Source organism: Acanthisitta chloris, unplaced genomic scaffold, assembly GCF_000695815.1.
Source record: "Acanthisitta chloris isolate BGI_N310 unplaced genomic scaffold, ASM69581v1 scaffold10498, whole genome shotgun sequence".
Classification (NCBI taxonomy): domain Eukaryota; kingdom Metazoa; phylum Chordata; class Aves; order Passeriformes; family Acanthisittidae; genus Acanthisitta; species Acanthisitta chloris.
This window is the reverse complement of record NW_008685461.1, coordinates 74,382-88,392: the sequence shown is the minus strand read 5'-3', so window position 1 is coordinate 88,392 and position 14,011 is coordinate 74,382. Positions and strand designations below refer to the sequence as shown.

Sequence of the window (14,011 nt, the reverse complement as noted above, 5' to 3'; positions counted from 1 at the left end):
GTAGCTAAGGAGAGAACTAAAATTTGAAGGCTTGGTAGGACACTTGAGCTGTCAGGGTAGATGGTTGTCTTATTAGTAGACTGCACACTTCTAGTTTAAAAAGAATATGTTTTTCAATTTCCATTATTTCTGGGCCTGCTTTCATGTTAACATTTGGAAAACATTTGAGTATATTGTATATGAACCTATGAGAGAATAAATTATAATGAATAATTTATTTGAGAAATTTATTTTTCCTATTCACAGCTTGTTTGTGAAGTGCCGGTATTTTTTCAGTAGACTGCACACTTCTAGTTTAAAAAGAATATGTTTTTCAATTTCCATTATTTCTGGGCCTGCTTTCATGTTAACATTTGGAAAACATTTGAGTATATTGTATATGAACCTATGAGAGAATAAATTATAATGAATAATTTATTTGAGAAATTTATTTTTCCTATTCACAGCTTGTTTGTGAAGTGCCGGTATTTTTTCAGAAATGCATTTTGAGAAATTTATTTTTCCTATTCACAACTTGTTTGTGAAGTGCTGGTATTTTTTCCGAAATGCATTTATAATTTAAAATGCTTTATTGGACATTTTTGTGATATTTTAGTGCAGAAATGTTGATTTTTTTAATATGATTGTGGTACTGCTCTGAATTTAGAGCTTGTTTTATATATATTACTTAATATTCCTCATTTTTGATAGTTCAGTGGGGTATGTCATGGAAATTATCTGCATAAAGGGCACACAGGTCTTCTGCATAAATTCAAAAATTTTAATGAACTGTTTGGAAGGTATTTTCCTATGCAAATTTAATAATGGTGAAAGCATCCCTGAAACACACTGTAGCTTTTGGGGACGATGTAGAAATGCAGTCTTGATTTAGATCTTTTACTAACTGACTACTTCTGGAGATCTTTTGTTCAAAACATAAAGTGTTTTCAGATTCTGCTTTATGGTTCATTGGTGCATTATACAGTTCAACAAGGAGTATGATCAACCATGCTGTATTTTTCTGCTCATTTCTTTTCACTTTTTGTTATTCTATTTCAAAAGCACACTAAACTTCCCCCTCTCACTCAAGGCAGTTGGGATGAAGCAGTGTAAGAGGTCTGGAGTGGACTTTATCAGTATCTGAATTTCACTGTCTTTCCAATTACATTTAGTCTGAGGTTTTATATAATTTTTTAATGGTGGAGGGGGTCTGGGGGAACCAACAAAAAAACCCCTCTCATTTGTGGACAGAGAAACTCACACACTTGCAGGTTCATTAATTAAGATAATTACATAGGTACTTAGTTGTGCAGGAGAACACAGGCAGGCAAGCAAGGTGTAATCTCAAAGAGTTTTGGCTTGCAGGATATGGTCCTGGTATAAGGTCAATCTGGTAATGACACAATACACATGCACAGGTGAAGATACAAAGGTTAGGGTGTCATTAGGTGGCTCATGTTATTAGCTTCTTTCATTTCCTCAAAGCTTTGTCAAACAGAGAGTGTGCACAACAAAGCTCTGTAACACTAGAATCCTCAGGAATCCTTGGAGTTATATTTGAGGCTTGACTGGGAATAGATACTGAATAAAGGAAAGCTGACTTGCAGTGAGTAGAAATAGGACAAGGAAATATTTAATCTTTCAGGAAGTTGTGCATAAGCCTTTCTGTGCTGTTGCATAAAATATGACTGAAAAAAATGTGTTATGCCAAGCTTCCCTATGGGGACAAAAGAGATCTTCACATTACTTCCATTAGTGATTGCTGACATGGGATATACTTCAGCACTTCATAGATGAAGAGTTTCTTATTTAAATTGAGGCTAGGTATCTTATGCTGCACACCCCACATCTTGACCTATGCTGACCTTTATGTTAATTGTATTTAAACAAGTGCAACTTGTGGATAGTTGAAAAATCCTTCTAAAGATACCTATGCCAAATCCAGTGTAAGCTGTATGATACTTGGAAAAAAAAACAACTGGTCAATGAAGATCAAAGGAAAAATTATAGCCAGAGACTCAGATTAAGGTCTTCTCTTATTTTAATAATGCTTTGGAACATGCAAATTAAGAAAACCAGATGAAACTCAAGTCTTACACTGATTAGTCACTTTCCTTTATTCACTGATATTATCTCCTTCTGGACTGCAACTGAACTGTGGAATGCCCACTGTTTCTGTAACAGAAAGAGCTGAAAAGATCTATGTACAGTGTTATCACCCCATGTGATATATAAGTCTGTTAGCTTCAAGGCACCTTTTCAGTGTCCACAAGTCAGTGCAGGGTGCTTACTATGGCACTAAAAATAAGAATATTTTTAATAATGGCTATGCCAGTTAGTTCCTTGTTTCCCAGCTAGACAATGAAAATCTCTAAAGATTAGATTTAATTTACAGGTGCAAGGCCCCATAGTTACAATTGGTTTCTGCGTTACTCTTCCAGGACCTTTGAAAATCTGTTAATGTTTATAATCATTCTTTATCTGCTGTTCTTGCACTGATTTATTGCTTTCATCGTGTTCTTTGCCCTGTACTCCTGTAACTGGGTAATTGAGCCAATGAGAACATAGTAGATTGGCAATGGCCTTCCTAACTAGTGCCTCTTCATATCCCTTTTCACACAGAAACTGTAAGAACATTTAAATATTAAGTCTGTGCCCTTTCAGTGTCTCATAGGAAATCATGTTTAACTGAGGATAATGTAAAGGTAATGGCACAGCACAGTTCTCTGTGACTACTAATAGTTGCAACATTTCCTAGCAGTATCATAGAGTGAAAATATCAGTTGAACAAATATAATGAAACATTAAGTAAGTATCATCCAAGAAGATTGACAGTCATTAACAGTGAGTTGAAAGCAATCTGGAGTAATGGTAGGATTGAACCATGTTTGTTTACTTACACATCAGGTTAAAATTAAGCCTAATAAGATAGTTTCAAAAGTCTTTTGATTCCAACAATCACGTTCTGGTTGCTCATCACCCAGTGCAATAAATATATATTGGGAGAAAAGGAACACTTATGACCAAAGAAAGTAAATGTGTGTGAGACACAAGATGAACAAGAAAGTTCAGGAGTTAAGCTGGCTGTCTTTGAGCTATTTGAGTTACAGCTAGAAAGGTCTTTGTTTATCTCTCAGTAAAATATCTGCATTTCTGTACAAACAAGATAACAAAAATCCTTTTATTTTTTTCTTTTTTTTTTAGTTAAATGTAATGGCAAGAAACATCTTCTGGATTTCCTTGACACTGAGAAAATTAGATTTTAATGTATTAGGTCAATAAATTTAGAAATACTGACATTTTGGTGCAACAGTAATTAAAATATAGCCAAGAAAATTATTTTGTTGGAATTACAACAAGGACTTTCAAAGGAAGGAAGAGAAGAGTACCATCTGAAGTTTTTAAAAGGTCTTGTTTATTCAGTCATGTGTATATATATATTTTAACTTTGGGAGAAGGAGAGAAAAACAAAATCAAAAGCAGTGCCATTGTCTAGAGATTAATATTCTGATACTCTCTGTTACAGATCTGTTGCAGAAGCCACAGAGGTTGATCTCAACATGAGAGTTGGATTGCATACAGGCAGGGTGCTTTGTGGAGTCCTGGGGCTCCGAAAATGGCAATATGATGTCTGGTCAAATGATGTGACTTTAGCTAATGTAATGGAAGCTGGAGGACTGCCTGGGTAAGTCTGAAACAGAACCACAGAAAAAGAAACAGAAACCTGTATGGGTGAAGAATTTATTTCCTCTCTTTGAGGCATTTGCGATATAATTGCTATTAATAAGCAGGATTGTGTTTGGTAAGAGCAATCTATGTATTATATGATTTATCCTGTGGAATTCTCCAAATGATCTTGATATTTATGTAAGTAGGTTGGATTAGAAGCAAAACATTTCCAAACAAAATCCTTATTAGACGCTGCTACATATAAAGAGTAGGAATGAGGCAACACTAGGAATGTAGGAATGCCAGATTTCCGTAATTTCATGTTATAAAAGTAAAAACTGGTAGTTGTCCCAGGGAAGTTTTACCTTTGCATGTCTACACTTGGAAGGGGGGAAGGGATGCCTTACACAGTGTGATATCCAACACATATAGTGTGCTACAGAAAAGAAATACCTGTTTATGAACTCAAATATTGATAATGTCTTTGCAAATGATACAGTAACACATAAACCTCTGGCCAACCCACGGGGCATGTCCTAGAATTTTAAGTACTCATTGTATGGCCTTGGGCACAATTTAAATGTACACAGTGCAGATTCACAAAGCTGTGTGGGTGTTCTGTGTGTAGCTCACATTTGAAGTGTGACCTACCATCCTCTGTTGGATTTTTACAAGATCACAGTTTGCTGAACAGGACAATGGTGCCTCTTAATTTTGGTGGTAATGATGAGTGAATTTCTGTTGTTGCATATATCTAGTTTTGTCGGTGTATTTTGTATGTTCATTACCTTAAGCCAGTGAAAAAAAGAATCTTAACACTTTTATTAGAGATAAGCAGTAAAATCTTTTTTGCATATCTTCTGTGAAGATGTTACAAATATAAGAGGTCTCTCGGGGGAAAATATGAAGACTTCTTCAGGACAAGAAAACTCACAAATAGTGTCAAAGATAGCTGTGCTGCCAAAACAAAGTGAATTAGAAAGCTGCCTACAAAACAGAACGAGTAAAGGATGCAACTCAGAGACGTGAAGTGAAACAGAAAAAGAAGTTTCTCCTTTATGCACAAGGGAGATTTGGAGTGTGAAGTCTTGAGTTTCAAACAGCAGGATGTTTTTCAAAGCAGGCAGTGAGGTAAATACTTAAGAAAGGCACATGGTGTGGCATTTGCTTTCTACAAATGAGCAAATGTGAAATCTACAAGTGTGTGTACAGTCAAAGGTTGTCTTTTATTCATTTTGCCCAAGTTTAGAAAATGCATGTAATAGAAAATTTTCTATGTTCTATCTGGCTGAAAAGACAAAACAACAGGTTTTTTACAACAAACGTGAATTGATGTGTATGACAAGCATGTAATAGACTCGCTCATAATGTGTCTTTGCTATAAACAACAACTTCTGATTTTTCTCTTCAGGAAAGTTCATATTACAAAGGCCACCTTAGAGTGCCTAAATGGGGACTACGAGGTAGAACCAGGATATGGTCATGAAAGGAATAGTTTCTTGAAGAAGCATAATATTGAAACATATTTTATTGTGCCATCCCATCGTAGGAAGGTAAGCTCCACAAATTTTAGCTTATTGTGTGATACTTTCTGAAATTAAAGAACTGTTCTGTGCTGTTCTGAAAGCAGAGGCAATACTGGTATTTCTTATTTCTAAAAGATCTTCAAACTCTCTAGAAGGCCCAGCAGTGCAGTGGTGATATCTTGAGTCTCAGGATGTGGTTGGCGACAGTGGTTTTCCAACAAGTACATTTATAGTCACACCTCTCCTCCTCAACCAGTACTGAGTGTGGCCATTTGTTCTACTGAAGAATGTTTTGAGACCCCAGTAGGAGTCTTGAAAGTCCATAATTGTCATTTAGACACATTCAATTTGTTCAGTTTTTTCCACATCAAATGAGACTTATCTTTGAGGTTACCTGCCATAGCATGTTTAACAGACCAAGAGAAACTTTGTTTCCCTTTATCTTGAGCCAGAGAATTTGGGATACAGACTTTTGCACCCTTACATTCTGAGACTCTGCCCAAATAAGTTTAATTCGGGGATTTTACCTTTGGAGGGAAAATTATAATATTAAATTCTGAAAGAACTGGTCAGATTTTTAAATGATTTCTTTATACAGACCAGGTTTTTAAGTGATCTCAAAGCTACATTCTTGAGGATTTTAGCCAACGGGTGTCTGAGAGAAATGTTACCAGGAGAAAACAAGGTCATCTTGAATTTCATAGCTGCAGTCAGTTTCTAGGTCTTAATTTGATGACTCTGTGAGTTTTGATGGAAATGTTTGGAGTCAAATCACCAGGGGAAATTGATTCTAGGATTGAAAACTCCTGTTGTTTTATCCTGGAAAGGCTGCTGCAAGGGTAATTTTTATGCATTTTCTTTAAAGCATCACGTTATTAGCGAGATGGGATTTTCTATTTACTGTGAAGATCATGCAGTCTCACATTTTGTTCTTCTGGTATATTAATTAGCATAATTTTTAAGTAGTATGAGAGAAAACAGGTGGAAAAACAGTGGGTTATATTCTGTTTTGGCAGTCAGTGAGAGTTTTTTTCTGGTGGCTTTCTTGAGATCAGGATTAGTTCCTCCATTAATCCTAATAAGGAAAAAAATGTAAGGGAGGGTTTGATTGAGATAGGTGTGTTGCTTATTGCTGCTAGATTTGTTTACTTTGGTTTTCTGATGCTTTCACTCCTACAACATTATGAATAATTTCATTTCCTATGTTATTTCCATTTCCAATGGAAATGTTCATTTCCAATATTATTATGTATCAAGTTTCATTTCATATTGAGAAAAGCAATGGCTGAATTTCAGGAAATTGTTCCATAGGTTGGTGCACACAGTCAAGCAGAGAGAAAAGGGGGTTAGTATGACTATTATCTGTAGAAACTGTGTTGTGTCAACTCTGCTGCATAAACCAGTGATTGAGGAACAGAAGCTTGACAATCACATCTGAAAGTAAACCAGGTCAATGCATGTTTAATGTGCAAGGATGAGGGCCTACTGCTGTGTGAGCACACATTTCTTTGTCTTTGCAAGATTGCTGAGAAACTGCTGCTGATTGCTGAGAAACGACTGATGGGTTTGTCATCAGCTGTATAAACCAAATGCCATTTTACCCATGGGTGTCACTGATGAGTCTGTGGAAGTGGCAGATGCTACTCTACAGCTTGGCTAGCAACATTAGCTCTCTGGCATGCATCAGTGGTGTGTCAGCCCAACTGGCAGAAAGAAACACTTCATGAATTTTACTGGTATTGACTTGCTTCTCCAGTGGGCTCGCAGATCAATCAGCTTGTCACTTTGCTGTTTGTCACAGCCCATCACAGCCATCTCCAGTCTTCGTATACTTGTATACTGATCACTGGACCACAAGCTACGTAATATTATATTCACCTTCAAAATAAACACCTGCTGTTGCCTCTTACCCTGACTCATTCATTAACTCTTCAGAGATAGAGAAACAGAAGGCTACCCATGAAGCACAGACAAGATGGAATTTCTTTAGTTGAATTGAGGTATCTTCTGGTTTAATATTTTATTCCTTCCTCCTGGTCCTTGGTAGCTGAAATGCAGACACATTTTTTATTCTTGATGAATCATCTCTGACATTAATATGACCTGACTTTGGCAGGTATGATGCCAAGAGGAATGAAAATCAATGTTATGAGCAATTGATAACCAAGAATCTGTTGAATTTGAAAAGAAAACAAGCCCACTTAGGGTTGTTTTTTTTAATTTTTATTTATTTATTTAGAAGACACATACCCCATATTCGTCCATCTGACAGGAAAATCTTTCATCACTCTCACCCTAGCCAAGAATGAGAATAACAGTGTAAAATGACTCATTCATGTATCAGTTAAATTTTAAATATGAACGAATTATAAAGTATTCCCATTTTTTATTTCTTTTATTGTCAGCTAACAACCACATTTTTGTTATATGATCTTAGTAGTAGTTTAGTGTGAGAGTGCTGTTAAGTGGTCACTAAGGGAATACATTTCTTTCTGTTTTGTTCCAGTTTTTATTTTGGTAGAGAATATGTTAGTCTATTATTATCTATTAGTCTCTGTAGTCAACAGCTCGTTGTCCATGTGGAGACCAGTGATGAGTGGTGTCACTGGTAGGGCCAATACTGTTCAACATCTTTACCAGTGACATGGACAGTGGGATCAAATGCACCCTCAACAAGTTCACTGGCCACACCAAGCTGTGTGGTGCATTTGACATGCTGAAGGGAAGGGGTGTCATCCAGATGGACCTTGACAGGCTTGAGAGCTGGGCCAATGCAAACCTCATGAAGTTCAACAGAGTGAAGTGCAAGGTCCTACATCTGGGTTGGGGCAATCCTAGGCACAATGACAGGTTGGATGGAGAAGTGATTGAAAGCACTGTGGAGAAGACGTTGGGAATGGTGGCTGATGAAAAACTCAGCATGAGCCACGGTGTGCACTCACAGCCCAGAAAGCCACCCAAATCCTGGACTGCATCAAAAGGAGTGTTGCTAGCAGGTTGAAGGAGGTGATTCTCTTCCTCTGCTTTTCTCTCCTGAGACCCCACCTGGAGTACTGTCTACAGTTCTGTGTCCCCAACATAAGAAGGGCATGGAACAGTTGGAGCAAGACCAGAGAAGGCCACAAAGTTGATAAGGGGACTCGAGCACCTCCTCTATGAAGACAGGCTAAGAAAATTGGAGCTGTTCAGCCAGGAGAATAGAAGGCTCCATGGAGACCTCATAGCAACCTTTCAGTCTCTGGAGGGGTCCTACAGGGAAGTTGGAGAGGGACTCTTCATTAGGAACTGTAGTGATAGGACAAGGAGCAGTGGGGATAAATTAAACAAGGAAATTTATTAGGACATTAGGAAGAAATTATTTTACTGTGAGGGTGGTAAGACACTAGAACAGATTGCCCAGGGCGGTTATGGGTGCCCCAACCCTGGCAGTGTTCAAAACCAGGTTGGATGAAGCCTTGAGCAACCTGGTCTAGTGGGGAGGTGTCCCTGCTCAGTGCAGGGGGGGTTAGGACTACATGATCTTTAAGGTCCATTCCAACCCCTTAGCATTCTAGGATTTTATGATTCTAGTCAAAGTATCTTTGCTTCAGGGAATGCAAATTATTGCTATGTCTTCCCAAGAGTCTCATGGATTTTACAGCGTACCTCAAATATAATCAATAATTAGCTTCCAATAGATTGCAAACCACCATCTGCAAATTTTTTACTAATGTACTAGTGAGTTTTTCACCAACTGTATGTTAAAATTTATTAGTTTTCTTTTATTTGAGGCAGTGTAAATCACATCCTGTCTGCATCTACTATTTGTATAGCACGCAATGATGGACAGTCATGAAAAGTCCATGAAAGTGAGTACTATATCTTTTTGCCCTTTGGAAATCAGCTGTTTCTCTGAAAAGATTGGCAATTCTCTTTCCTACCTTACCAGGAATATATGAAGCCATGCTGGGCAGTCTCAGAAAATCCATTCTGTAGCTTGGGCGACCTTGCTCTGTTATCTGAAGTCTCTCAGTAATACTATGACTATGCTGAAAAAACAGGTGAATTCCACTTTTTTCTTCTGAATCCTTATTTAGTTATCCAGGCAGAAGGAAGTGGATGCTGGTTAGAAGTATGGTGCTCTGTGTCCTGTCTGGTTTGCTGTGTTGAACCATGCCCTAAACATCCCAAAGCAGATGGTTAAAACTTCAATTTTTTTTGGCCAAAAAATAATTACAGTCAAACCAAAATACCAGTGGTCTATTTGAAAAGAGAAGTTAAAGCAATAGTTGAGGAAGAGGAGAGCACTTTTGGCAGTCTTAACGAATTTCAGGAAAACTTAGTTGAAAGCATGAAGCAAATACAGCTCAGGAGCATCTTTTGGAAAATGCTATTTAAAATGTAACAACTCTTGCAAATGTCAGAAATATCTGGAGCAATTATCTACAGTACATACCTGTGTCATAATTTATTGTGAACTGCAGGTGGATTTTACACCTTGAAAGGCTGATCACTTAATTTCTTTCAATCATGATCAAATAGACAGAAATTCAGCAATCTGAGATTCATTCTAACTTGCATGACAATAGTTGCAACAAAAGTGGCAAAGGCTGTCACATCACTTTCATATTTTGCTTCATCTAACATAAACAGATGTAATTTTCAACCTCCTGCATTTCAGTCCCATCACCAAGAAGTAACAGGAAAACAAAAAACTCCATCACTCTTCTGCTTGAAAGGGTAGTATTTTTGTCTTGGGATACAACATCCTCCTTTACTGTTAGCCAACATAGTTTTGGTGCATGAAGCAAATTATCTGCCTTCTGTGTTGAAATAAATTACTAGGCTTTATATCTTTCCACCACCAGCCAACAGGTTTTGTCTGCTTATGTCTTTCCTGTGGCTGATTTGATTTCTTTTTTCTCCCAGCATGGAATTAATCTTATGCAATGTAGCAGAGAAAACAGCATAGATTCATGATGGCTTTTTTTACTATGTATATCTGAAATATATAGTAACTACCTGTGCTACCTTTGACTTTATTAGTGAATTGCTATTAGCAACGAGCATGTTCCACAAGTAGAAATGCTCTTGGGATGCTTTCTATTGTATGAAACAATTTTTTATGTGCAGAATCCATTAGGAATTTTGATAGAAATTTTTTGAATTTTGTCAAGCCTGATTAAAAGATGTCATCTTGGCATTATCATGTGAACAATAACCAAAGAAAAAGAAGACTACAGAAGGAAAAAAAATAAACTGAGTGATACAATAGGTCTAAAATTGCTGCACTTAATTCTTTTTAATTTATTTTTTCCATTCATAATGAAGTTCCATCTATATTTGCAGAAATTTCCTTTTCTGCAAAGTTAATTTGATTTAATTGTTCTGGTTAGGTCTAGGGGAACATGCTACACTGTTCTCACTGTTCCAACCATGTAAAATTTGTGTTTTCCACAGAGCACTTATGGTCCAATGAATCCATCCATATACCTAGAAGCTCCCTAGGATTTTTTTGCATCTGACTCTTCTAAAATTATTCTGTCTACTTTGACTCAAGAAAGGTTTCATAGTCATTGTAAGTTGTCAGCTTTCTGGTCTAATGAATTCTGAGAAGTTTTTTTCTTAAGTGACTGTATGCTTACCAGCATACCAGGATACCATACAGAGTGCTAGGGGTCTGACTCAAACTCCAAGTAGTAACAGAGGAGAGTTTCATATTTAATACAGGGCATGTGAAAGCTTTTCCAGCTACTTATACAAACTCTGTCCTTTACTAGCACATGGCAAGCAAAAATATATTTGGCAAAATTGTTCTAATTTGAAATGCCACAAGTTAGACATCCGAATCCATATCTGTGCACACGCTGATGATTTCTGCTTTCAAATTGACAACTACCTGCAGCTACCACTGCTGCCATAACTTGGAGAGTCCAGGGGTGTTGTTTGCTCTCAGTGGCTCACAGCTCCTACCAAGGAATTTAACTAGAGATCTGAATGCATAACTTGGGCATTTCAGGTTTTAATATCATAGATCCATATCTTAGCAGGCCTGATTTAACAGGTAGACACACAGCCTTTTAATGGAAGCTCTAGATTGTATCTGGACAGGGTCTGATGCCTGAGACTTTGCATTGCATAAGTTGTTGGAAACATTGGAAATAAATTACTTGTGTTACTACCCAGCAAACTCAGACAGAAGTATGATGTTTGTGCTGCAGAGTGTATTGCTCTACATCTTCAGGATTGTTTCTGCAGTTGCTGTGAAACTGCTAGTGCATCATTGTCAATGTGGCAGCCTGAAGCTTGGGCTGGCAGTGATGGTAGAATTAGTTATGTGCTTCAACATCACTCTCCTCCCTTTTTCTTCCTCCATAAATGTGGAATCTGTAGGCGACAGAAACATAGGGCACTGGTAGAAGATATTTTCTATTACTGATCTCCTAGAGATTGTTTTAGTCTTTGCAGCTTCTAAAAACTTTTTCTACATCTGTGTCAAGAAAGTGGTCATACTGTTCTGAATGTTAAAAATTTGTCTCTTAGAAGCTGTATTATTTTCTGGTAAAAATCACTAATATACTTTCCTGATGGACAGCTGAGGTGTGCTAAGCAAAATGTGTCATAAGGGCAGTAGAAAAGGATGGAAAAGCAAGTGTCTGAAGATTTTAACTAGAAGGAAAAAAAAAGAAGGAAAAAAATTATTTACTCACCTATGTCTGGACAAAATTACTTGAAAATAGTAATGGAACAAACACTACTACCAAGAGGCAGGGTCCTGCCTGCCTGAAGACAGAAAGCACAGACAGACAGAGTGCTACAGCATTTATGACTTCTTTAAATCTATTTTGAATATCATCAGTATTGCCTTTCCCATGCCATTTTATGCAGTGTGGTTGAATACAGTCAGGGGAATAAGAGTCTGCTGACATTTCTGACGATCCCAGATGAGCATCAGTTAAACACTTAGCAGAATATTGCATGACATTCAAACACTGGGGTGTTTTCCCAGGATTTTTATCAGTGCTTCTTTGTTTTCTGCATACCTAAAAACATTCACAAAGCCATAGATGGACCGGCTGCTTTTAGAGTGCTCTGTTAGAAAATCCCAGCTCTTAACCTTATTTGCCAACTGTGCTGCAGAAAACAACCATTTAGTTTTTAAAATTATGAAGTAAATGAACAGTTAATATAATTAGAGATGACTCTGAGGGTTAAAAAGAAGTGTGAAAGTAAAATCATTGATGAAATGAGCTGGAATGAGAATGCTGCAGTTCAGCTTTCCTGTAATGCTGACCTTCAGTAAGTTCAGAGAAAAAGCAGAATGAAAGACACTGGGGTTAGGTTTTTTGTTAAGGTTTTTTTTGTAAGTCTGTTTTAAGAGAGTGTACTGCATTTTTTGCCTTTAACAGAGACTTACAGCAGAAAGTGAGATTGCTTAAATATTTCACTCAGAGGTTCACTGTGTCAAAAGTGTGGTTCTGCTGTAAAAGCAAGAATAAAAAAGGGACATTTGTAAGATGAGAGTGAATTCCTTTGTATTTTTGATATTGTGTATATATAATAGTAGAATGGAAAATCCTCAGTCCCAGTGCAGAATCTCTATGCCCTACAACCACTAGATTAAAAAAACCCAACACAGCCTACCAACCAAAACTGCATATAAAATTATAGATGATCTGCTGAGAACTGCCAGGGTGCCCAACTTGTGTGTATGCAATGTCCTTTGAGTGGTTATGTTCTTGGCCAGCCATGAAGAACTGTAGCTACGTGTGTTCCACAAATTTTCATAGCATTGCACAGTAGCTGAATTTGGAAGGGCCCTTTGGAGGTCATGTGGTCAACCTCCTTGCTCAAAGCAGGGCAAGCTTTGCAATTAGGTCCACTTGAGTGAGTGCTGAGTGTTTCCCTGGCTGGAGATTCAGCAGCCTCTCTGGGCAGCCTACTCCAGCACACAATCATCCTCACAATTAAACTTGCATTTTTTGTATCAAATAGTAATTTCCCGTGGTATAGCTATATTCATTGCCTCTTGTGCTTTTTCTCAGTAATATTTGGGATGAGTCTGGCTCTTTCTCCAACTACTGCTTAGGTGGCTGAAGATAGCAATTAGATCCCTCCTTAGCCTTCTCTTCTTCCAACTAAATGAACTGAACTCTCTCCGGTTTTCCTCCTGTGTCATATGCTTTAGAACCCTAATTGTTTCTGTGAACCTTTGCTGAAGTCACTCCAGTTTGTCATTGTTTTTCTTGTACTAGGGAGCTGAGAAGTAGACACACTATTCCATTTATTTCAGTGATCTGAGCTGAAAAAATTCTATTTACTCCAAATCAGTTGGAAAACTTCACTGCATTTCCAACATATACAGGATGTGTACTATTGGTGTATTACTATTATATTATGCCCTTAAGATTTATTAACTAAAAGGGACTGGTTGATGGTATGAGCTAAAAATGTTCTACCTACTTATTTGAAGATAAATTCGAGAAACTGCATGAAATTATGTGGCTGAAGAAAAGTCATGTTGGTGGCAGAGCCACACTGCCTGAATCAAACTGTATCCATTCCAAGATTTCAAGTTGAAGGTTGTTCTCAGAAACCACATATATTATGAGATATTTGCAAGGAGGAAAGTTTAAATTCTTCTATTTTCCTTGGACTTCAAATCTTTGTGTGAGGATATAGTCATGCCCATGTGCTCACCTTGAGCAGTCATGCCTTCTTGAATCTTTTGCTGAGGTTTTACCTATTCTTTGCCACTCTTACATCTGTACTGTGGCATTTCCATAATCAAGGCTGTCAGGCAGCTTTTGTAGCTCTCTGAGCTTATATAAGAGCATCTTTCCAAGTGAGTCTAATGG

At 37.4% G+C, this 14,011-nt stretch overlaps 1 protein-coding gene across 1 annotated transcript in view; it reads left to right on the top strand.

Annotated features, from left to right (window-relative positions):
* Positions 1–3,505: 3,505 nt before the first annotated feature.
* The window catches only part of ADCY1 (adenylate cyclase 1 (brain)), a gene marked incomplete at its 5' end in the record, with an annotated part of 46,780 nt that continues 36,274 nt past the window's right edge, over positions 3,506–14,011 (top strand). Inside the window, 2 exons of the mRNA XM_009079780.1 lie at positions 3,506–3,664; positions 5,060–5,201. Of these exons, the coding sequence (XP_009078028.1) occupies positions 3,506–3,664; positions 5,060–5,201 (301 nt within the window). The remainder of the gene's footprint in view (positions 3,665–5,059; positions 5,202–14,011) is intronic.